Source organism: Artemia sp. Qi Xiang Cuo, chromosome 14 (genome assembly GCF_049724085.1).
Source record: "Artemia sp. Qi Xiang Cuo chromosome 14, ASM4972408v1, whole genome shotgun sequence".
Taxonomy (NCBI): domain Eukaryota; kingdom Metazoa; phylum Arthropoda; class Branchiopoda; order Anostraca; family Artemiidae; genus Artemia; species Artemia sp. Qi Xiang Cuo.
In genome coordinates, this window is record NC_142807.1 from 52,585,852 (window position 1) to 52,612,689 (window position 26,838).

The 26,838-nt window shown below is 37.6% G+C and overlaps 1 protein-coding gene across 7 annotated transcripts in view; it reads left to right on the forward strand.

Moving 5' to 3' along the window:
- Window positions 1–26,838, forward strand: part of NfI (Nuclear factor I) — a 166,178-nt gene that overhangs the window by 7,835 nt on the left and 131,505 nt on the right. For all 7 annotated transcript variants that reach the window (XM_089100368.1, XM_089100365.1, XM_089100370.1 and 4 more), the window contains exon 2: window positions 9,787–10,008. In XM_089100368.1, coding sequence (XP_088956494.1) covers window positions 10,000–10,008 — 9 coding nt within the window. In that variant the 5' untranslated portion in view covers window positions 9,787–9,999. The remainder of the gene's footprint in view (window positions 1–9,786; window positions 10,009–26,838) is intronic.

Genomic DNA, 26,838 nt, shown 5'->3' on the forward strand with positions numbered 1-26,838 from the left:
TCAAACTCGATCTGATCGAAAAATCTGGTCAGAAAACAGTAAAATCTGGGAAAAAAATCTGGCCAGAATTCTGGAGACGAAAATCTGACCAGATTTCTGGTCAGTGAGAACAGCAATCTGGGCAGTGAGAACTTAGCTTAAGACCAGGGGCACATGTAAAAGATACTTATAAATTTGAAAGCAAATTTAAAACAATCATAAGTACCTGCTTATCTCATTGCTAAAAGTTTATTGCTTCATCTCACCATGATACATACAGTATTAGAGTACCAACTGTTAAAAGGAAGTGTGGTGGGTGTTTCTGTGAGGGAGAGAGTGTTCTCAAAGTGCTGGAATGTATTTTTAGACCCCAGTTTTCCAATTTTCTGTGAGTTAGCCTGTCTTAGCCTACATAGGATTCATTCTATTGCTAGCATGTGCAATTTAAAGAAAATTTAAGGTAATCTTTCTGGTAGATATGGGTGGAAGAATTAACCTGTCCCTCTAATTTACCACCATGTAAAGGAACAAGCTTCAATTAAATTTGCAGAATCATTGCTGTGTGGGAGATAGCTCCCCTCTTATTGGGGAAATATTTAAGGTACAAAATAAAAGACAGGAGCCAGCATCTCTCCCCAGAAAATTCCCCAACATGCAAAATTGAGGAGCCAAAGTTCTTATTGGGGAAATATTTAAGGTACAAAATAAAAGACAGGAGCCAGCATCTCTCCCCAGAAAATTCCCCAACATGCAAAATTGAGGAGCCAAAGTTCTTATTGGGGAAATATTTAAGGTACAAAATAAAAGACAGGAGCCAGCATCTCTCCCCAGAAAATTCCCCAACATGCAAAATTGAGGAGCCAAAGTTCTTATTGGGGAAATATTTAAGGTACAAAATAAAAGACAGGAGCCAGCATCTCTCCCCAGAAAATTCCCCAACATGCAAAATTGAGGAGCCAAAGTTCTTATTGGGGAAATATTTAAGGTACAAAATAAAAGACAGGAGCCAGCATCTCTCCCCAGAAAATTCCCCAACATGCAAAATTGAGGAGCCAAAGAAAAAGTACAAAATATATACCCAATCATATGCAATCATAGCTCATTTCAATGCCCAAATTGTCTAATTCCCCATGAACCTTCAGATAAATAAAGGAAAGGGTCCAGGGGGATAGGAGTTAGTCCATCATCTCTCTTCATTTAGACTAAGCCTTGACATGGGTGCTGCAGGGTGATGCCTCCCTCTTTATTACACAAAATATATCTTATATTTATTTTAAAGAGTGGCATTTAAGAGTGGCAATAATAGTTGTGCTTTCCATTCATGCTCGAGCCCTAGCTCATCAGACATTAGTTTCAAGAGTTTGCCAAAAGTGATACATTATAGTAACCCTCCACAGACTAGTCAAAAGAAATTATTGAAGCTTTTTTACACGAACATTGATACAGTGACAAATAAGCTTCCTGAACTAAAACTTACAACTACTGCTGAAGAATACGATGTGTTGTGTATCTGCGAGCTGACCCCCAAGAACTCTACTACCCCACTGGAAGATGATCATATCATGATCCCCGGATATCGCCTGTTCTCGAATCTCTCAACTCACCCCAGAAGAGGCGTTGCTGTTTATGTGAAGGATGTATTACAGGTCAGAGATTTGACTTTGAATCATGATTATTCCCCATGGGTTGAGAGTGTTTTTGTTAATATTGTTATTGGGGGGAACCCACTTCTAATAGGATGCGTTTATAGAAGCCCAAGCAGCCCAGATGCCGCTGCCTCTTATGGGGCTCTTACTCAATTAGCTGATCATGCATCTAAGCATTGTAACCAAGATTTTATTTTAATTGGAGATCTAAATATGCCTGATATTTTTTGGGTGGATGGAGCAGGTTACCATCAAAGTTCAACTGCAACTAACCCGTTTGTGGAATATTTAGGCAACAATAATCTGTACCAATTAATTGATCAGCCAACCCGTTACAAAAACAACCAGATACCATCTCTACTAGACTTGACAATCACTAACAACCCAGGACTGCTAGTGAATACTGATTACCTGCCCCCCATTGGCGCTAGCGATCACCTCTGTATTTCCCATGACTTGCTAATAAGTCAACCACCAAACAACTGCACCAAACAAACGTATACCGACTACAGCAGGATCAGGGAAATACTACAGGCGGTTGCATGGGATCAAGTGACTAACAGTGATGATATAGAGCAAGCCTGGCTAAATTTCAAGAACGCCGTCCTCCATGTTGAGCAGCTTTGTACTTCAACGTCTTTTGTCAAGGCACCTAGAACACTGCCTCACATAGATCGACCCATTAAAAGAGCCATGAACAGGAAGAAAAAGGCACTTTCGAAGTACAAGAAGTGTGTATGCACACGACACTGGGAGCATTATGCCAGAGCCAGGAATAAGTTGAGACATCTAACTAGGTATTTTATGGCAGAATATGAGGAGAAGATAGCCTTTAGTATAAAGGAAAACCCTAAACGATTTTGGAGGTATGTGTCCAAGAAAGATAAGAACAGGCGATCAATACCATTCTTATTCAACGCTGAAGGGAAAAAGTTGGAAGACCCAGAAGCTATAGCAAACTTGCTTAACACTACCTTCGCTTCGAACTTCTCCTCAGACTCATCAGCTGAACCCTCATGTCCTGACCCCAGACATATCGAACATCTTATGCCGAAACTCATCATCACGACTGAAGAGGTTAAGAAAAGACTATCAAAGCTGGACCCTAACAAAGCCAAAGGACCAGACGGCATCCATCCCAGGCTGCTCAAAGAAATCTCTGATATAGTCACCGAACCGCTCTGCTCCTTGTATAATCTGTCTTTGAAGACAAAGAAACTACCACCTGATTGGCGTACAGCAACAATAACTCCAATATTTAAGAAAGGTTCCAGAAGCCAGCCAGAGAACTACCGGCCCATAAGCCTTACCTCAGTCGTTGCTAAGCTGATTGAAGGAATTGTCAATGATGCCGTTATAGCTCACATGACAAGGAATGGTCTCCTTTACAGCGGCCAACATGGCTTTAGAAAAGGAATGTCCATTGAAACGAACCTGATCCAAGCTTATGAATCAATCACTGAGGTTATCGAATCGGGATCCCCTGTAGACGTGTTCCTACTGGACCAGGCAAAAGCCTTCGATAAAATGTCCCACCGGTACCTGATGATTAAACTGTCAGCATATCACATTGATGTAGACGTAGCCCAGTGGATCCATAGCTTTCTGTCTGATAGAATCCAGATTGCTGCAGTCTACGACCACAACGGAAACCTCGTGTACTCGGCACCAGTAAATGTCAGAAGTGGTGTGCCACAGGGAACTAAGTTGGGCCCGACTTTATTCAACCTCTACATTAACGATGCTCCTGAGGTTGTCCAGAATCTGCTGGAACTATATGCAGACGATTCCAAACTTTTTGGACCCGCCGCTTCTGACGAAGACTGCAATGCCCTGCAACAAGACTTAACAAACCTCTGCCAATGGGCCTCAACTTGGACACTAGAGTTTAACCCAAGCAAATGTAAAGTTTTACATCTTGGACTGAACAACCCTTGCCATAGCTACCATATGTTGGACTCTACTGGTGCTATAACACCCATCCAAAGCGCAGAGGAAGAACGTGATCTCGGGGTAATCATAGATAATAAGCTGAAGTTCCATAGTCACTGCCGAACTCAAGCCGCAAAGGCAAACAAGATCCTAGGCCTAATCAAGCAATCAGTGACTAGTCGCCACCCCAGGGTCATTAAGAAGCTTTACACAGCCCTTGTCCGCCCTCATCTTGAGTTTGGGATGGCAGTTGCAAACCCCCACTTTAAATGCAATGCAGAGTTGCTTGAAAAAGTCCAGAGAAGAGCTACTAGGCTCCCATTTGCCAACCAACAAATCCCATATGAGCAACGCCTAGAAAAGCTTGATTTGCAAACTCTGACCTACCGTAGAAAAAGGGGGGACGTAATTTTGGCATATAAGTTGATGAACAGCAGTGTTATCAAGCCCATTCTCGAACAGGACCAGTCTAGCAGAGCGCGAGGTAACCCCATAAAACTCCGCCAAAGATTCAGCAGAAAGCGTGAGAAATACAACTTCTTCACCAATCGCGTTGTTCCGTTGTGGAATTCACTGAGCGATTCAACTGTTTCCGCAGCTTCAGTTAACAGCTTCAAGACTGGCGTTGACCATGACTGGAGGAACAAGCCACGGAGGACGCAGTGGGATGAGCCTGCATCCACCACTAGGGTCTATTAGTGTGTGATATTCAACTGTCCTGTATACGTGTAGGATGTGATGATCCATTAATGAATTGTGCAACGAACTCCTGTCAATACTACCTGGCGACATCTACAGGTTCCTGCAACCTTAGTTGCTAGAAGATGCGATTTAAGGTAATTTAAGGTAAAGCTTCATTTAACTAACCTGAATTGCCTCATGTCTCTTAAAAGTTATATGAAATGATGTGTAAGTATACATCAGCTATATGAAGGAGTGGCGAGATACAGGTGCCTCAAAGATTGCATTTTAATGCCCAGATATTCTAACTCTCATTGAACCTTCATATAAATATATAATGAATTTTGCAAAGGAGGAAGAGGTAGAAACTGATATCTAATCCCTCTTGATTTCCGGGAATATTTTTGGTCTACACCTTTATTATTGGTGCTAGGAGGTGGGGGATTGGAATCACTCTCACTGCTACAAGCTTTTTTCTGTGTAGTATAAATATTGCATTCATATGCCTACCAGCACAGAGGGGGAAAAGCTGAGGCAGGGCATCATGGGCCTTCCTAGGAGATTCTTGGGGGATGGGGGATGACAAGTACTACCAGGAGCTTTGTTTTCACTGATTTTAAGTAGTATTTTACTCTATAAAATGTTTAAATGTATTTAAATGTACATATACAATGTATTACACTATCAGAGAGCACTATTGCAGAGGTTGTAATGGCTTCACCCACATAGAAGACCAAGTCATGCTGAACTTCTATCCACATGAATAATAATACCCATCTCTGTTCCAAATTTCATAAGTAAAATTTTTAAGAACATTCAACAAAATTAGTGTTATAAAAAAATTTGACTAAATAATCAAATCTTGTCCAAAATTTTATATACAATCCAAAATTTTAGTTCTCAAGCAAAAAACTGAAAAAGCAAGAAGCTATCAACCAATGTTCAATAATTGGTACATACACTTTAACAGCAATAAATAGTGGGTTTATTGGGTTGGTAGTCCACATCATATCTTGGTTAAGTCTGTGCATGATGTGAAAAATAATAAGAAATTAAATTAAAAAACAACTTTTTTTCAATTAAAAGGAAGGAGTAACATTAAACCAAAACAAGCATAAATTATTCCATATATGAGTGGGCTACTTTCCTCAGAACATCATTTGGAATTTTTGTCACAATTCTTTAAAAACCGACTGCTGGAACACAAGGGCCATTGAACTGGAATTAGAAACTTTTTTTTAAAACACTGTTGTGGGTAACAACTCATTCAGTAGCAAGTGGATGAAAAGCAGGCTAGATCTTCAAAAGGGAACAGGAACTTTCAATTTCCAATTGAATGAGCCCCTTCCAAAGCTGAGTTGACCAGCCTTTCCATAAAAACCTTACATCTTAACAATGGGCAACATAGTATGATTGTTTGTCCAATTTTTTTTTAAGAATGACTCCAAAAAAACAAGGGCCATTTAATTAGAACAGGAAGCTTTTTTAAAAGGGCTAAAAACTTAAAGTGCTAAAAGCATGAAGAGCAAGGTAATGAGAAGGGGGGTAACCCCTTCATATACGGAATAATTTCTATTCGTTTCCAGTTTCAATGTTGCTCCTTGCTTTCAGTTGAAAAAACTTGTTTTTTAGATTTAATTTCCTTAACAAGAACAGGAACAAAAGTATGTATTATTATATTTTTCTCAGGACTAACATTGAAGGTATTGTCAAAGCATCTTGTCTTTAAATGTAGCTTTCTCAAGGTGGGCAGTGTGAACTAGGACCAACAGATTAGGAGGGGGGGGGGGGCAGTTAAACCTGTTTTAGCATGCTATGTATTCATTTTATTCTTCTTTTTTTAGGGAGTAGGAAAAAAAAAATATATCTAGGCTATTTTATTTCATTTTATGAGAGGTAGAAAAATTAACTAAGATTTGTTATATACCAGTGTCTTTAATTTTTTTTTTAACTATTCAGTGAAAAATTTTCCAAAACAGCATTTTTAACATTCTGAGATGTTGTTTAGTTTAGAAAATAATTTTAGTTATCATTGCTGTCAAGCTTAAAGGCCATGTCTGAATTTTCCACAGTCATGAGATAATTGCCTTAAGTCGTTTGCTAAGCAGTTCTCAAAGGGAAGGTCAACAGGGCAATGTCAGTTGAATCACACTTTGATCCACCTGATATATATTGCTCTGGTGATCTTCTTTTTGAGAACAGCTTTGCAAGCTGAATAGTGTTACGTAAATTTTCAAGGGTGCAAAATTGTAAGGGTGTCGTTGTTAGAGAAAACAAAAATGCAGTTGTGCCAAGACATAAATAAACTACCACTACCCTTGGGGATCAACGGACTTTTATTATCTAATCGTTGCCAGAATTAGGTGCTGGTTCAATATTATTTTTTAATCTTAACGTTTTTATAGATCAATTCCCCCCAGACTTATAATCATCCCCACCTTGTGATCATTGGTGGTGGAACCTTGTTGAACACGACTTTAAGCAGGGCTGTGTGACTAGAGACACATTCATTTATTTTTCCATCTTTTTTTTAGGGAGGAGGAAAAATATAGATGTTTTTTTTTTCATTTTATAAGAGGAAAGAGTCGGTTATACTTCAGCTAAACTAGACTGGGTTTCGAATTTAATCTTGGGACGTGTACTCGATCCAAAGATTTTAAGTTTGAATTCAATTTCGGGACGTGTATTCGATCCGATTTTTTTTTCTTTACTCAAGGTGAAATCCAGTTATGCACGTTCAAAGTATATACAAGTTCACATGTACGAATCTAATCTCGAGTCTTGCGACGAGTATTCGACCAAGAGTTTTATTCGTTATTCAAGATCAATCGTCTATGCTTTGTTAGGTACAAGTTTATACACGTTCGAAGTATATACAAGTAGACGAGTTAGAATTTAATATTGAGACGTGCATTCGATCCGAAGATTTTTTTTTCTTTCTCAAGGTGAAAAATTGGCTATACTTCATTGTGTATAAGTTTATGCACGTTAGAATTGAACACAAGTTCGAATTTGATCTCGGGACTTGTAACGTGTACTCAGTCTGAACATTTTTTTTTCTTTATTCGTGACGAGTTTGGACTCAGAATTTGGTCTCTCAGACTTTAAGGTTCATTGAAGCATTTCAAGTTTTCTCATTTAGATACCTGAGGGGAAAAAATATTGCTTAGGGTTACTTAAAAACTACTATTTTATATGTTATTTTATTAAAAACTATGAAAATGCGAGATATGCCCTTTTGTTTTGGATACGACGAAATAAGCTTAGAGTCCTCCGTTACTGTGCAATAATCTTTAATCTTTACAGATTTTTGTCACTTAAATCTTTTAAGACAATAATTATTCTTATAGGGTGCTCAAAGGATCAATAAGAGTTATTTTCGCAAAACCATCGCCCTTTTAGAAGTGACTAAATTCATTGGTATAATATAACAATATTGAAACAGAAAAAATCCGCAGTATTTATATTTATGACTATTGTTTTGCAGAGCTGTTCCTTGGGTTGGTGTCGCCCGGGGAAATTAATTATAGCTCCCTTCTCTCGGCTCAAATATAAACAAAAAAAAGCCGAATCAAAGTGAAAAATCGGATCAAAGGGGGCAATTCCTCAGCCGCCCCTAAGCCACGGTACACGGTTCGGCTGCCCAAATTGTCTTCCCCCCGGGAATGGCTCTTGGGGTATGCACCCACTAAAAAAATAAGAAAAGGTGGACGTTAAAGCATGAAATAGTGCATTGTTATGCCACTGTTTATTTTCAGTTATCTGGGTGTTCCTTAAACGTTATGCATAAATAGATACTTAAATAGCTACGGTGAATATTCGAAATCTAGTTATTGTCAACATTCACCGTCGAATAATCGAAATTCCTTTTTCTCTGCTTTGATTCAACTAGCTTTGCGAGTCAGCTTTTTCAGTCTGATGCAACCTATGGTGGTAAAAGTTAGGGTTAGGTTAGATTATGTTATTTTAGATTAGGTTAGGTTCGCTCAAATTTCGTTCTAAATATCAGAAACGGGTTAAAAACCTAACTTAAGCGTCCCCCAACCCCGCAACATATGTACTAGGACAAAAAACGTCTCCAAGCGAAACCTTAGGATTTTAATGATTCTTCCTACCTATAAGTATCCATTACGAAATAAAACTGAAATATATTTCATAATAAAATCTAAGACCATAGACTTGCTTAGGGCCAACGAATTTTCTGTTACAGGTTATGTCTTCAAGTTTATCCCAATAAATTTGTACCCCTGTACAACTTCAAACCAACCTAAGACGGGAATTTTCTTCGCAATATTATATCAATTAACATCTTTTTTCTACTGTCACATCTTTTCTACTATCACATCTTTTTTTCTACTGTATTTTCATAGACGTTGGAAATTGAAAAACTGTATACATTGCTCTATTGTTATAATTTATACTATTTTCGTTATCCGTTGATTATCCGATTATCAGTTCGATTATTTTCGTTATCTGTTATGATACCGATGCGTTAATTCGTTTCCGTAGACTTTTCAGTTGCTTGGGCAACACTAGCAACTTAATTTGCAACGTTTATTTTAGTAGAGTTCACCCACTTTCCGCCACCTTATGGACATCTCGGAGTGTCACATGTGCCGCAAAGTTCCTCCACGCTGTGCACAGTTCCGCTATGCTTGGCACACACAATTTAGTGTAGGTGATATCTGAAAGTTAGAGCCTTTAATTCACTTAAAAAAAAAAAAAAAAAAATAGGGATGAATTGGCTTGAGCGTGACCAACCCAGGCAAGGGCGTATCCAAGTTTTTTTTTTTGGGGGGGGGGGGGGTACAAAAACTAGAAAACATCAGATTTGTTTATATGCGTTTTTGTAACATTTTTATCAGTTGGCCAAAAATTTTGAGGGGAGGAAGTCAAAACCAGTACGTCCTTAATGCAGCCTTGGACCCAGGTGTAAGTTTTCCTCTGGCCCAGTCCGTTTTTGGCCTAGCTTAAGTTTCATCCACAGCTTTTAAAATCCCAATTTAATTTCGTCAAAGTTCTGGGGGGGGGGGGGCCAAGCGGAAGCTGATTTTCCTACATCGATTGAAGATGAAACTGAACACTGAAGAATGAGCCCTACGGTGCCATTAGGGCTAAAGTATAACATAGGCAACAAACCCGGTTCTGTGGATAATTGAATTATGCAGGCTTATATTAGTTTTGACAATATTTTTGAACAAACAAAATTCGGCTGGGGGGAGGTAGTTGCTCCCCCCTGTTCCATAGCAAATTAAGCCCTTACATTTAAGGATGTCGTCTTCCCTGACAGGTCAAATTTTTATATTTTGTAATGAATTGAAAGGTTAATTCTATTTATGGCTGCGATTGCAAAGAAAGTTTTTCATCTGCGCCTACAAACGAGACTCAATTACGCAAGTTTTATTTTTCTTCTTACGGTACCCCCTTTTCCATATTTAGCGAGTTTATATAAAGGCTGGAGATTCCTTCTAAAAGTGTTCCGTTCTCCTGACTTTACAGCATCTCTCTCTCTCTGCACTCCGCTATACAACCAGTATTTTTGTTTTAGTGACGCGATATTGAGGAGTGGTGAGGACGTGTTGCAAGACGGTGAATACCAATTAGTCTCGTTTTTGTGGCCTAATTGAGTTTAGACGTTTTTTTCACTGTACCTGAAGTTGAGAAAACATTTGGATTTCCTTTTTTTAGTGTTTGTGGTGTACTTACTTGGAATACCATTGCCTTTGGCGGATTTTCGGGTGATGATGGATTAATAAAAAAGATGATCATGGTAAGTGTGGATATTTCTTTTTTTGGCTAATTTGATGTTACCTGATTCAGTTTGTTTGTATGAATATGTAAATTAATATTCAAACTGAATGGATATACATGTATTTAGCTCCTGGAGATGTGTAGGTGGAGGAAATGACAAGGGCATGGGCGTAGGGAGGGGGACAGATGCCCCCCCCCCTAGACCTTCAAATTTACATTAGATATGGATGAAAAAGCAGATGGTTTGGAAAAAGCAGTTGATAAAACTCCATCACACTATCGACTGCCCCCCCCCCCCTAGACAATATGCTATATGCTGTCTAATCCTGCCTACGACCATGGACAAGGGCCCTTAGAGGGGATTTGGGAATGGATAGTTTCAGTAAATTTATATTGCGACACAAAATCAAATGGCAGAAAAATAAATAAACCATTGAATTCCTCACTCCATTCCCTTTTTAAATAGAATAATTACTACCTCTGCAATTGCTGCCTAGCCCCCTCCTAATGCCTTGATATCGCCAAAGGCGCCAGTTTATGAACTTATAGTGGGGGGGGGGGGTGCAAAATGTTTTTTTTAAATATCTAGGGGGCGCGCACAAACGACGTTTTTTCAACTTTTTCAATAACGATACAAAAAATGCATTTTTTAAATGAAAATACCTCCAAAAAGATATTATCAAAATATGGGGGGTTTACATTTTTCGTAGTTTCCTCCATAGAAAAACAAAAGGTAACGATAAATTTTGGCAGTTCATATTATTGACTTACGAATAAAGTGAACATACTACTCGATGCCTTTTTTTATGCTCTTTACGAATATAATAATCATTTATGCCGGAAATGAATTTTACCCCCACCTGGCCACCCCTATATTTACCAATTCAGGGTATATATTTGCACATTCGTGGTGGGGGGTAAACTCTAAACTTACCTCTCATTTGTATCAGAAATAAACTTACCCCCACCCCCCTAATGTGCAAATATATACCCTGAATTGGTATATATAGGGGTGGGGGTAAAATTAATTTCCGACAAAATGATTGTTATATTTGGAAAGAGCATAAAAAAAGGCATCGAGTAGTATGTTTACTTTATTCGTAAGTCAATAATATGAACTGCCAAAAATTTACCAAGGTGAGATTCTTAAGCAGTGGATTTACGCTTTCTTGGAAACTGTTCAGATAGGCGAATGAAACTTTAAGGAATAGATTTGGAGCCAAAATGAGGGCATAAAAAGTTTTTTTTGGAAAATAGGGCCCAGCTTCGAATAAAATTCAAATATAGCTTGGAAACGACTAAACAATCAGGAATTGCCTTACCAAGGCCTACAATTCAAGAAAAGAAAACATCAAAGCAAAATTCACAAGGAGATTTAGCAAAAATCTTAATTTAGCCATAATTTGGAAATCCGCTACCTCTTGTTCTATTCATGATAGGATTTAGCTAGTATCCAGAGCTACCTAAAACCAGAGTTGAAATAAATTTGTTTTTATAACGTTTTAAAATTCAATTAACGCTTGGTAAATTAAAGAGCTTCATTATTAGTCCTTAGCTTTATGTAGGCTATATTTATATATTTGCCGTGGGTGTCCGAAATTTCTTTTTCTCTGCTTTGATTCAATTAGCTCTGCGAGCCAGCTTTTTCAGTCTTATGCAAACTATGATGGTAAAAGTTAAAGTTAGGTTAGAATATGTTAGTATAGGTTAGGCTAGGTTAAATTTGGTTATAAATATCAGAAATGGGTTAAAAACCAAACCTAATCTAACCTAACCTGTCATCATCAAACCTTGCATGAAACTGAAAAAAGTTGAATGGCAACGGTGACTAAATCCAAGGGGAAAAAAAGGCATTTCGGACATTCACCAGTGAATGTGAATGGGGAACTGATAAATTTGAAAGTTCTATGGTGAAAAATTTCCATCTTAATAAGTCAAAATTAACCAATCAAATTGCTCTTAGATCATATTTTACAAACGTTAAAATGGGTCTCTAGCATAGGCTAAAATCAAGATATGTTATAAGGGCTATATCTGGGCCAATAAGAAGGCGAGGGGTTGTGCACATTGTCAGAAAAAAAGACCATGACATTCTATAAAAGTGCATTAAATAGGGAGTCCAATAGTATTATTCTTTTAGTTCTTATAACGTTTCCTTTAGAATAGCCACTAAATTGCAATTTTACTCAATTTTTTTTCAAAACTTCTAAAGCCTTACAAGTAGGGAAGGGTTGAAGATACGAGCTTGAAAACATTCTCTGTATCCCTAAATCGGACTGTTTAAATTGTGACCTGACAAATTTCCGATTTTAATTAGTCTGAATTAATCAATCAAATCGTTCTTTAGTTATCCCTTACAAACGTTGAAATCTCATCACTAGTGTTCGCTAAAACCAAGTTTTAGCATTTGCCTTCAGCAGGCTATTAATGAATCCTTGTTTTGAATTGGCTTTAATCCAATCCGGGATAATTTTTTGAATTTTTAAGGATCTCTTTAAAGCATTACAAGTAGGGAAGGAATGGATATACTTGAAAATATTTCCTTTAGCCCTAATTCGGGATGTTGATTTATTCTTGAAAGTTTCTTTTCTACAACGTTGCGAGGTAGAGATTTGCCGGTACTTCTTCGTTATACCCACTCTTTTTGTAGCTCTAACTCAAGACGCTTTGAACAAATACGTTTTACGGAATGATTCAACACACTCATGTAGATATATAGCGTTGTTTTAATTGCGTATACGATATTCAAAGTGTTGTCTTTGGGGGGGAGGGGGGCGGGGGAAGGTACCTAAGTTAGGTTAGGTTACATATTTAATATATGCTATCCTTTGCCCCCCCCCCCTAATATGCAAATATATAGCCCAAATTTGTTTCTAAACTATTATTTATTCATCCTATTTTATTTCATTAGCATTAACCGAACTAGCTCTATATAAAAGAGTCGGTATATCGAAGAAGTACCGATTTGTCGGTATGCGCGAATTTTACCGACATATTTTGTGGTTACCCTGGGGAATAGGTTTTGAACTGTCCTATAAAAAAAGGTGCGGTATGTACATCCACCCGTCAAAATTCATTGCACTGCTATGGTATATTCTTATCCCCCCATCATGCCAAAAGAATTACTTCTGCATCCTGTCAAACCTCGTGTATCATGGTTAATAATGACTTCCTAACTAATTTTGGTACTAAATTTTGACAAAGATTCGGTACTAAAGATGGCAAAGATTCTGGCGTCAAAGCGGGGTTATTTAAAGCACGTCTATCCGAATCCTAGGTACGTTTATCCAAATTACTTTACGGGCATCTGAAGAAGTCTATATGGAGGGAGCAAGACTTTGAAAGATTTACCAAGGATCAAAAACTTTTTGGTAGAAAACGCCAAATCTGAGGTACCCCCCCCCCCTCCCCACTGAGGATACTAGAGGAGTCTAGTCATAAAACATATTAATCGATTAGGCATATGTATAAATACGTCTCTAGAACAGATTGACAATATATTGACTTTGATTAGCCTACCAAACACTGCTAAGTAACACTAACTACTTTTGAGAAATTAATAGTTAAAGGATTATCTTATAGGGGAGCAACAATATACATATCATTTTATGTAACCACCACGCACGACGGTGGTCACGCAGAAGGGACGTGCGCAGGAGGGTGACCTTGGGACTCGGGCCTCCAGGAAATCCTAAACTGCCAAAATTTCTGGGTAATTCTTACGGTATTCAAATTATCAAATGAATTTTTTTTACTATTCCCTCCCTAAAAACAAAGTTTCCACGAATGTACCTGAACTATCAAATTAAGTATTTGAACTTAACAAAAAGAAAAAAAGAAATATTTTGTGTCTATTTGAAGCTTCAAAAGTGTTTGATGAACAAAGGTCATTTAAGTGTTATTTTTACTGACGAACCTGCAAAGCAAATTAAACGTGCTTTATTTTGCACCAACACGTGGATGGGTAGGGGGGGGGGGTGCAGGGTGTATACAATGGACTGAAATCTCGTATTCTGAATGCTGAAAAATGTGCTGGATGATCGCTGGTGTTTTTGTGCCTCGTGCGTCCGTCCTATTCTATCATGGGCAGAAAAATGGGTACTTATCTTTTTGCCAGTACACACTCGAGAATTTGGGTCTGTAAAATCAGACAATAACCGGTTCATTGGTGTTCGTATACGGAGACAATTAGCTTCGGCTCAGTGGAAAACTACATTTTAGCATTGTAGCTATATTTTAATAAATATTTATTTGGTATTTTGGTTTGGTTACATTTTGCATGCAGCCCCGCTGTATTTACCCCCCCCCCCCCCAATGTGCAAATATACAGTCCAAATTATATATATATATATATATATATATATATATATATATATATATATATATATATATATATATATATATATCCTATCTATCTCCCAAGCGTCTTAGTTGTTTCAACCCCGCAGCTGTAGATCCAAATTCTCGAGTGTGTACTGTCTAACAGATAAGTACCGAAAAATGTTTATAGTCATTTTAACACTTTCTTCAGGTTAGAAAATAATCGAATGAAGATGCTGAAACGATTGAAAATCATCACATTTTCTAAAAAGGCAAATATTTGTGAAAGTGTAACCCTATTCCTGGAGTGCGTTGATATGTTGTTGCCCATTATCAGGGAGGTTTATCTTCTAAAATACCCTGTGGTTTTCAGGCTCAAGGAGGCCTTATCAATTAGGCATCCCACTCTCCTGTTATGTGTCTGGTTCTAAAAATGGGAAACAGATGCTCCTTTATTTATAAATTTGTCAGCGACAGCCGGCTTAGATCTTAACTTTCATCACCCTCGAAGATGATTTGATCATTGCTGCCACAGGATCGACCGTCTAAATTAAAAATACGTTATATACATAGTTGCACGCAGGGGGGATGGGACGATTCACCCACGCTGAGACGGGTCGATGGACCACCTCTCGTGGGAAAAAAGTAAAACAGTGACTTATAAAACACAAGTCTATGTTTTTGAACCTCCCTCCAAAGATCCCCTGGTCCCCCTCCACCTAACGACAACATCTGCGCACCTTTGATTACGTATATTTTGTACAGTTTTGAGTGGGACACACATTTTTAGAGCTAGATCTGAGTCAGAAGAGTACTAGTACCTATTGTTAAAATGGTCCAATCCCTCTAGGAATTCCTGCCGGAGTAGAAATAAGTTAATTTAATATTAATGTAATTCTATAATGAGTTTCTGAATATCTATGTGAACAACTATAAGTGTATATTCCGATGAATAGTCACAATTGCTTTTGACCATGCCCGTTAGATTACTAAACTATCAGCTAGCTGGTTGTCAAGAATACAAGGATTGCCAAATACATATGCATAGTTACGACAGTTCAGTATAACGTAATGGAGACTGCGTTTCAAGAAGTGGTAACGCTGATCATTGCGCACTTCAAGACAATTCGAGACAGCGAATTGTTAGAAAAAAAAAGAATCAGGGTTGCCATTTCGTTAAAATGAAGCTATTTTACTTGCGAAGTAGATCTTCCAGGCGATAAAAAGTTCAAGCTTCAGAAACAAAATCAAACCTTGGTTTCTGTCCTTGGACATGTCCCATATATGCACTTGATTGCGCTTCAGAGAAATTCTGTTGTATGTTGATGCAAAATTTGCTAATTCCAAATGATGAATCGTCAAGATGAATATTTTCTAGATTTGTTTGCAATTTTTAATGAAAAGGGCGAGTTTACCGAAACATCAATAACGAAGAAACATTAAAAAATGACAAAATTATATGGAAGGATATGAAATGAAAGGCCGTTTATGTCGCGATATGTTATAGCAATATTAAATCCTTCAATTTTATTCTCTTTTGCCGTTTTATTTCTGATTAATAAGTATTTTTGGTTCTGTGGAGTAGAAAAATTCGCTCTTCTAATCAAAAATTTAAAGAAATGGAAAATATCCAACTTGAGGTTATTAGGCTACATTCGAACGCAAGAAATGTTTCATCGATAGACAGCAGAATCGCTGCACAATGGAACAATTGCACGTGGGACGTGTCTAGCCCAATACTTACTGAATTCCCATCCGGCCGGATTGGCCGACTCGGGGCTTCTCCTCTGACTGAACTATGGCAAAGCTTCTTATACGATTCCCTGTTCGCTGCAGTCCGAAGGAGTACCGACTGGGGATGACTGGGAAAGTTTTCCCTCCAGCGCTTGGGAGGTCGGGAGGCTTGGGAGGATTCTAAGTCAGTAAAATGAACGAAAAGTTTTTGAGTAACAGTAATTTTCACAAGTAAGCTCTCCATTTTTCTGGGCTATCCTCTTTATAGTTTTATTTTACGAAAATACTCATTTTGACTTTGGCTGTCCATAAATTAAGTATTCTCCTTACAGAAGGAGGTGAAAATTATTAACAGAACAGATTTTTGAGATGGACAACGTGGAAACTAATAAAAACCTTGGCTTATTTACAGGCGCGTAAATCATTAAGGGAGGGAGGAAGGACATACAATCCATTAAACCTTGTTTTTGCATTGAATACTTCTTAGTATACAACTTTACTCTGTCGTACATCGACAGACAGCATGGTTTTTCGAGAGGTTTGTACGCTTGTTCTTCCATGCAACCAGGTAAAGTTATGTTTTTCCAGAGGGAGAGATAATGTTTCTCTGGTATTTTTTGTTTTCTGGGAGAATCCGAAATTTTTGCCAGATGCTTGATGACTGTTTACTTGCTCGCGTAAATTGTCTGGTGTCTATCCAGGCAATAAATCTATGGCCAGATCTTCACTCTCAGTACGATGATGGCTTGATCATTGCTTCCTGAAGATGAGTCCTTTTAAACCTGTTTTTTTAAGCTTCTTCAATCAATCTTAAAGCTACTGTTTAAAGATTTTGCTCTAAGCTGTAAAGGTATGCAGTGATAAATAGGCTATATAGCGCCGGGTCATCAAACTTTGCCTCTTCTTTTAATGCTTAAATATAGCTTTCTGTTGTCATAATTACAACAATTAATTATGCTGTTTCATGTAATGTGAAATATGTATGTACTAACAGCCAAAATTGTCAGGGTGGTCAGAAGGTTTAGCCTAGTCAGAGGCGGTTTTAAGGAGTGACAGAGGGGACACTTGCCCCGGGTGCAGAATTTTTTGGGGCGCAAAATTTTAAACAAACAATCTAGCGGTTATGATCATTTTGAAATTTTAGAAATTTTATTAATAAAGTAGAGAGTAAAGCTAATAAATAAAAATAATTAACAAATTATTAATTAATTAACGAAATAAATAATAATCGAAATAATCAGTAATAATTAAATAATTTAAATAGTAATTTAAAAAATAAATTATTAATTAATTAATGACTCGAAAATAATTTTGTTAATAAATGAAAATCTTGTTAAATTTGGTCTGAAAATTTTGTGAAAGACAGGGGGAGGGGGGCACTAATCAAGATTTTGTCCGAGGCACAAAAGAGAGGGCAGAACCGCCACTGAGCCTAGTATATTTCAAATAAGAATAAAATCAGTCTTAATTTTTTTTTTTCGAGTACAGCACAAGTACTTATCCTTCAAAGCATTTATAAAATTCCTTAGAGATCTTTTGAGACTATTATTTTTGCTGAACAATTTCTCAGAAAAACGATAAGCGGCAAATAAATCTATGGCTTAGGCGACTTGATTATAGTTAAATGTCGGTTATCTACATTCTGCATACCGTCTTTTAGTTTTGCATGGAATTTAATCAAAAGACTGTGAATTTCCACGGAACTACTTTTACGGGTTTACGGGTTACCTACCCTACGTTCAATAAGCTTATTGCAGTTGATTTTTGTAATTTTTAGCGTTAAATAACCAATTTCACTTATTGAATTGCCTTCAAAAGCACCTACTCAAACAGGGGAGGATCTAGAGCAAAATCTTGAGGCGGGGGGGGGTGGTAAAATTTGACAAGGGTGCCAATAGTTGACCAAATTGACAAAATTATTTTAAAGAAAGAGTGAAAAACAGACAAAAAACAAGGAATGAGGGCACCAGAAAAACTTGGGGGGGGGGGGTTGCCTCCCTGGATCCGCCAGTGTACTGAAACCTATTGAAATTAACTATTTGCGTATTATATTTCAGAGGTCAATAAGCTGCAACGCTTCCTCTTACATATATAAAATTCTTTTAATATTCAAAGGTTTTATGACCGTGACTCCCAATGTGGGGCGCAGGACCCATCAGTCCTACGTGCAGGACGTGCGCCCTTTAGCTGACTAGCCTATACGTTAGCTCCTTAATTTTGAAAAAAAAAAAGATTTTTCATGTGAATGACTTCACATTAATCTGCATTTAAAGAGCAAAAAAGATATATGATAGTATTGCAATAACGTCATGCATTGTATAAATGGGCATAGGCAGCATATTGTCTAGGGGGGGCATATATTGTCTAGGAGGGGCAGTCGATAGTGTGATGGAGTTTTATCAACTGCTTTTTTCCAAACCATCTGCTTTTTCAGCCATATCTAATGTAAATTTGAAGGTCTAGGGGGGGGGGGGGGCAGCTGCCCCCCCCTGCCCCTCCTCCCTACGCCCATGGAAAGGTGTTCTATACAGACAATATTTTTCATTGGCGTGAAATATGCCTAGAGGACGACCTGAAAAAAAAAGTTAGTGGCCTTTTAAGCTTCCTTCAAGTGAATACATGTAAAATTTTGAATAACGAAGTTTAATTGTCACGAGGGGGCAATAGAATTTTAGAAATTCCTAGGTGGGGCATGGCCCAAAATCGGTTAGGAACCACTGTTCTATGGGTTTGCAAGATTTTTTTTTTTTTTTTTTTTTTTTGAAAAATTCACTGTCATGTTCAAACCGTGGTCAATGCAGCATGATAATTATGCTTATGCTATAATTCATTGCAGTTCATTGGAGCAAGTTCTGATGAACGCGGGGCTAACATAGAGAATAACCCATACCGCCGCTGTCAAGCACAAAAAATCTAGTATCTACATTTTTAAGTTTTCGAAAAAATGGTACAATAGCGTTTTTTAATTTTCAAGAGAAATAGGTGAAGGTACATGTAGAAATTTTGAATGACGAAATTTAATTGTCGGGAGGGGCATCAGGATTTTTAGAAACTCCTAGGTGGGGTATGGCCTTTTTAAAAAAAATGGTACAATAGCGTTTTTTAATTTTCAAGAGAAATAGGTGAAGGTACATGTAGAAATTTTGAATGACGAAATTTAATTGTCGGGAGGGGCATCAGGATTTTTAGAAACTCCTAGGTGGGGTATGGCCTTTTTCAAAAAAATGGCACAATAGCGTTTATTAATTTTCAAGAGAAATAGATGAAAGTACATAGTTTTGTCGATAGGTTTTCCAGTCTGTTTTTTCTCGTTTTTTTTTGTCACATGGTTATCTGCTTGACGTAGATTTTTAATTTTATTATGTCCGTGCTAGGTTTTGGCCAGTGATGGTTCTGGCTTCCCTTGTGCCCGGAGTGAAATCTTGATTAGTGCCCCCACCTGTCCCCCAAAAATTTACTGGCCAAATTTGAAAAATAATTTTGTTATTAACAAAATTTTCATTTATTAACAAAATTTGAACACAACATATCACAAAATACATAAAAATTAATTAAAATTTGGTCGGCTTAATTTTATTTTAAGTGTTTAATGGTGAGTCACCATGAATGGTGATGAAGATATGGGAAAAATGAAAATTTCGATTGAATTTGTTGATACTTTGTGCCAACTGCGCCCCCTACTTTATTGTAATAAAAAAAAATTTCTAAAATTACAAAATGATTATAACCGCTATATTACTTATTTGAAATTTTGCGCCCCAAAAATTTCTACATCCGGGGCAAGTGCCTCCTCTGCCCCCCCCCCCCCCCCTTAATCACCTCTGGTTTTGGCTGTGCAAAACAAACAAAATTTCGGCAAATGAATTTGCGCGTTTTGGTCTATTTTAATGTGAGAGCGGGTGTTTGTACATCTCACACGGGAATTCCTGAAATATCATCTTCTTGATTTTAAGCATAGTCGAATGGCTTTTTACACATCACCAGGCCTTTATTCCAAATGGGGCCAATTTAGACCATTGCCTTAGTGCTTTAACATAGGGTGCCAAATTAAATATTTTTTTGGATATTAGAATTTTTAGAAACAGTAAATGAATGAAATTCAGACTTGCATACAATTCTTTCATTCTGAAAGGATTTTCAAAAGTGATTATATTGAAAAAAAAATTATCAAGTTCGTTTAACGTTAGTGATAGTCTCAAAAATATTAATTTTAGAGGACACAAAATTATAAGGGAGGAGCGCCAAAAAAGTTTTACTTCGGAATGATACAACTGGGCCCAAGGGCGTGTCTAGGATTTTTGTTCCGTGGGGGGGGGGTATTTTAATTCGGGGTGTTTATAATTAAAAACTTTATAAAACATATCGCTATTTTGTTTATATGCATTTTGTTACCTTTTTAGGTACTTGTGTAGAATCCGGTAAGTACAAGAGAAGATAAGTTTCGTTATTGCTAATGAAATAAAACTAAATAGGATGAAAATATAACAGTTTATGAAGAAAATTGGGCTAAATATTTGAACATTCGGGGGTGGGGGTGGAGGTAAAGCATAGCATAAATTAAATACGCAACCTAACCCAACCTAGGTAACTTTTATTCTCCCTAAACCCCAAAAAACTAAAGTTTAAATATAGTTCCCGGAGTGAGAAACCCTTTGTTTATGCAGCGTACAGGCATTTACTCAATAAAATGCCTATCTGTTCTCGCAGTAAAATTCGATTGTACTTAGCGGACTCTACACAAGTACCTTTTTTTACGAGTTGGACATTTTTTTTGGGGGGGGGGGGGATCAAAACTGATTCTCCCCCTGGACACAGCCTTGGCTGAGTCTATCACTACGGAGTTTGCAGTAGTAGTCTATGTACCACATTTGATAATTGTATATTGTTAGAACAGTAGAGGCACAGCACACGGAGATATTCTATGCGTGAAGGTAACTTCAGTATAAACTTTAATCTCATTTATCTAAGGGCAGTTACTGATTTTCGAATTCGTCAAGGTCCCGACTCATGAACAAAAATGATTTAGTTAATTCGAAGTTATTCAATAAAGTTTTGTATCAGATTCATTGAGTGGTATTGTTCAGGTAAAGACACATTTTATTCAATCACTTATGGATTGTAACTTCAGTGTCTATGATTTTACTTTTCTGGTTTCAAATTTTTAGTTCCGTGAACAAGGACGAACGAACCTGATTTAAATCAGGATCAGAACCTGTTAGACAGGTACACATATAATGCTTGTTTTCAGTGCATATAGGAAAAGCAAAAGAACATTTATCAGTATTTAAATATCATATGAATCCGCAACTCGAGTGAGCTAATAGCTTTGCAAGATCACGTGAACATCATTTGTACGAAGCGTGGCGTGTAGATAGAGCAGGTGGGATAGGTACTTATGTACTATCTTTAACACACGCGAAGATTTAAGTTTGGTTAATGCTAATGAAATAAAACAAAATAGGATGAAAATATAATAGTCTAGAAACAAATTTTGGTTATATATTTGCACATTAGGGGAGTAAATCATAGCATATGTTAAATACGTAACTTAACCTAACCCAACTAAGGTACCTCCCCCCCCCCCAAACCCCAAAAAACAATTGTTTAAATATTGTAAACGCAATGACAAACCACGGTTTCCAATCCAATTGTCTATTGAAAGAAACCCGTTTGACTTGTTTCTTAAGCATGTTCCCTGTATAATATGGCGCGTGTGTTACAGATAGTACATTAGTACCGTGGGATATTCAGACCCATGTCCTCGACTTCTCAAACTTTGTATATTCTCATAACCAAGGTAGTATCCAAGGTAGGGCTAGGGGGTTTGCTCCCCCCCACAATGTTTTCCGACTCATAAACACGTAACAAAAATGCATCTAAACAAATTTTTGATGCGCTTTTTGAAGTTTTTTTGTGTAACAAACAAATTTTGTGTAACCCAAACCAAATAACCATCTACACCAGGAATCGAACCCGTGCCCCTCGGACAAAGGATTCCCAACCCTGCACGCCAACCACTTAGCCAGGACGGCTACTAAGTTTAAGCCAGGACGGCTGCTAACTACTAACTTACCTTAATAGGATATTATTTGACGTTTTATTACAATAGCAATACCATCCATACATCAATCAATAACATTAATAAATCAATGCAGTTAATTAAAATTTGCCAATATAATTAAATTAGAAACAAATCAATTAATAAATAATCTCTGCTTACACGATTTGGCCGACCTCTTAAATTCAAAATTTTTGCACAAAGCCACTTTAAATGCATTTCCCCCATCCCCTGTATACTTGAATCGTACTGAACAAAGTAGACTCGTCCCTTTTTATCTGGTATAATTAAAAAAAAAAAACTTTCCGAAAAACAAGTTCTTCAAAGAAAAGTAAAGACCATTTTAAAGTTAGGATCAGTAAATACAAATCAAACAGTTCGTGGTAATGAACTGCAAGTAAGAAGCGACCCGGCTCAATAGTAACCGATAATCTAAAAAACGGAATTTTGATACCAATAGATACATCAAAATAATCAGATTTTTATGCTGATTTCAAATATATAAGTTTCACCAAGTTTGGTTCTACCCATCACAAGTTACGCGCCTGAGAACATTTGCCTGATTTTTGAAAAAAGGTGGAAACAACCCTAAAAGTCATAGAACCTTAATGAAAATCACATCATCAGATTCAGCGTATCAGAGAACTCTAATGTAGAGGTTTCAAGCTACTATCTGCAAAAATGTGGAATTTTGTATTTTTGCCAGAAGAAAGATCACGGATGCGTGTTTATTTGTTTTTTTGTTCCCCCTAGGGTGATCGTATTGACCCAGTGGTCCTATGATATCGCAGGAAGGCTCACTCGAACGGAAATTAAAAGTTCTAGTGCCCTTTTTAAGTGACCCAAAAAATGGAGGGCAACTAGGCCTCCTCCTACGCTCATTTTTTTTCCCAAAGTCACCCGATCAAAATTTTGAGATAGCCATTTTGTTCAGCATGGTCAAAAATATAATAAATATGTCTTTTAGGATGACTGAATCCCCCATAGTTCCCGGGGGAAGGGCTGCAAGTTATGAACTTTACCCAATGTTTACATATAGTATTGGTTATTGGGAAATATACAGACTTTTGCAAGGGGGATGTTTTCTGGTAGGAGGGGGGTGACGTAGGAGGATCTTTCTACGGAGGAAGTTTTCATGGGGGAAGGGACATTGCTATGAAGGGAGGAGCCGGATTTCCCAGCATTATTTAAAAAAAAACGATCAGAAATTAAATAAAAAAAACAAGTTTTTTTGAACTAAAAATAAGGAGCAACATTAAAACTTAAAACGAACAGAAATTATTACGTATACGTGTTGACGAGTGGATGTTCACCCCCTAGTCAATACCTAGCTCTTTACGCTAAGTTTTTTTTAGTACTTTCATAACAGCTATTTATTCTAATTAACGACCTTGTGATGACTCTTAAAAGGTGAACTATAACTTTCAATTTTCATTCAAATGAGCACTCTCTGAAGTCTATACGAGCATCCCTTCCATAAGAACTACATATGCCACCAGGGCATAACTTGCAGTGCCTGCCCCCTGGCCCTGGGGGGTTGTTTCGACACCGGAGTTTTGTTATCTAACCTTTGAACTATTTATAACAAAATGGCTTTACTAAAATTTTTATCGGACGCATTTTGGGGGAAAAGAGGCGTGGGGGGATAGTTGCCCTCTGATCTCTTTTGAGTGCTAAAACCTAAGCTACCACTTCCAATTTCCAATCAAATGAACCCTTTCTGCAGTTACACTATCATCCATTCCATAATAGCTATATATGCCCGCGGGGCATAACTTACAACGCCTACCCCGGGCCCTGAAGGATTATGTCGACCCTGGAGTTTTCGTTATATGATATTTGAACCATTTTGAAAAAATGGCTCTCTCAAAGTTTTTATACGGATGGGTTTGAGGAAAATAGGGCGTGGAGAGGGAGGGGGAGGGGCTAGTTACCCTCCAATCTCTTTTAATCTCTAAGTTTATTTTAATACTTTCATAACAGCTATTTATTCTAATTAACGGCCTTGTGATGACTCTTAAAAGGTGAACTAGAACTTTAAATTTCCACTCAAATGAGCCCTCTGAAGTTTATACGAACATCCCTTCCATAAGATCCATATGCCCCAGACCATAACTTATAACGCCTGCCCCTGGGCCCGGGGGGGTTGTGTGTTGACGCCTGAGTTTTTGTCATCCGACTTTTGAACAATTTTTAACAAAATGGCTATCTCAAAATTTTATCGGATGTATTTGGGGGAAAAGGGGCATGGGGGGCTAGTTTCCCTCCAATCTCTTTTGACTCTCAAAAACTGAACTAGAACTTTCAATTTCCAATCAAATGAGCCCTCTCTGAAGTTTTTAAGAGCATCCCTTCCATAAGAACCATATATTCCCCCAGGGCATAACTTACAACGCCTGCCCTCGGGCCCTGGGGGGCTTTGTTGACACCGGATTTTTCGTAATATGGTCTTTGAACTATTTTTAAAATATGGCTATCTAAACGTTCTTATCGGAAGGGTTTTAGGAAAAAATGGTGGGGGGGGGGGCTAGGTCCCCTCTGATCTCTTTTGACTCTTAAAAGGTGAACTAGAAATTTAAAGTTCCAATCAAATGAGTCCTCTTTTAAGTTTATATGAGCATCCCTTCCATTCGAACCATATATGCCCCCAGGGCATAACTTACAACGCCTGCCCCAGGGCCCTCGGCGGGTTTGTCGATACCGGAGTTTTGTTATATGATCTTTGAACTATTTTTAAAATATGGCTATCTAAACGTTCTTATCGGAGGGGTTTGAGGAAAAAATGGCGTGGGGGGGGGCTAGGTGCCCTCCGATCTCTTTTGACTCTTAAAAGGTGAACTAGAACTTTAAATTTCCAATCAAATGAGTCCTCTGTTAAGTTTATACGAGCATCCCTTCCATTAGAACCATTTATGCCCCCAGGGCATAACTTACAACGCCTGCCCCCAGGCCCTTGAGGTTTGTATCGACACCGGAGTTTTCGTTATGTGATCATTGAACTATTTAAAAAAATGGCTATCTCAAAAATTTTATCGGATGCATTTAGGAAAAAAAGGCATGGGGGGCTAGTTGCCCTCTGATCACTTCTGACTCTTAAAAAGGGCACTAAAACTCTCAATTTCCGATTGAATGTGTCCCCTTTGCAGTTTATATGACGACCCCTTCCATAGGAAGTGCCTCTGGAAAAAAAAACAAAAAACATTCGAGCCGGATGGCCTTTACTATAGGCAACGCTATAGCGTTATAGCGTTACCTCTGATTACCAGATATAAACACAGTAATTTATTCGGAGTGGGGCATAAGTTTGGCGAATTATGTGGAAATATAAGGACGTTACAAAAATCTTAGAATTTCGGGAGGGGAGGGGTATGAACCCGCGAGCCTCTTCCCTGAGTACGGGTGTAGATGTGTACCCCTATCCTCTAATCAGCGGTTTGATGTTTTGCTGAATACCGAAGGTGCCATAACTGAACATCCAAGTCCGAAAAGAAAGAATTTTCAAAAGTGCTTTTCTTTTTCTTCCATTAATGAACGAGTTCCTTACACATGGTTGGAGGCAATGGGCCTTTGTGGCAAGATCTGTGGCATAGTCTGGTGAGTTCGAGCATAATAAATACTTACACACGGATATAGAAGGAAAATCCCCCAAGGCCATTCATAAAGATGCCTAGAAAAATCTAGAGACTCGAGAGTTAACTGCACTCTTAATACATTTTACTCTCACCTCCCCCAATAAATATTTTTCCCCTTTTTAAAGTGGGGCCTATGGGCACTAATTATCCACGTCTCCTTAAAATAGTCAACTGGGAAAACCAGATTAGTGGAGAAAATAAATTATTAAGATTTTTTGATAGAGTAGATTTTTAATCATTAACATAATTTGAAAAAAAAAGTCGGAATGTGAAATTCCATTTTTTATTGTATCAATCGGTTTTTTTTCTAGGATTTTCTAAAGAATTCACAACAACGAGAGAAAATCATCAAAACTAGCAATTCCGGCGAGGACTATAACCCTGCTGCTCTACAGTTTTTTGAGTTGTCTCATGAGGAAATCTGAAATTATTACTTCAATTTCTGACCAAGCGAAATCGTTTTTCGGATATGATTTTCCTTAATTGTTTAATAAACTTAGCAAACCAAGGAAAAAGTTAACGGATAAATACAGATAGACTCAAAGCATTTAATTATAAACGATATAGTATATTTTATTGGCATAAACATACCATTTTCTTTGAATTCGGTCACTGTCTAAATTCAAAACATAAAAAAAAAAAAAAATGTCAATTCCAATAGAAAAAGAAATCTTCTCAACAGAAGATCTCGGTATGAAAATGGTACCGTAATCCGAAAGCGATACATGGCTGAAAAAACTCGAGTTACCTCACTACTCATCATTAGCCTACTCAGTAACCGCATGGGATTTGTAGGAGTCAATTTGAATTCCTCTCGGTGGAGCTTAATGAGGTGTCTCGTCTCCCAGGCTGAATTGCCTTTTTTCAATACGATACTGGGGGATCTGATTAATCTTGTATGTTCTTTTCGACTCAATTGGCTTTGTCATTTTCTCCTGTTTTGTATTGCAGATTAGATTGTCGCTTTTCGGCTGATCTGAACAATGGGAAGAGATATGGACTGTCGTACTTGGTGGATAATAAAAATTGAGATGTGGAAATGTACTTGCATGCTTTATTCATTAGCGATACGCAATAGAGAATTTTTTGAATTTCGTTAATTAGT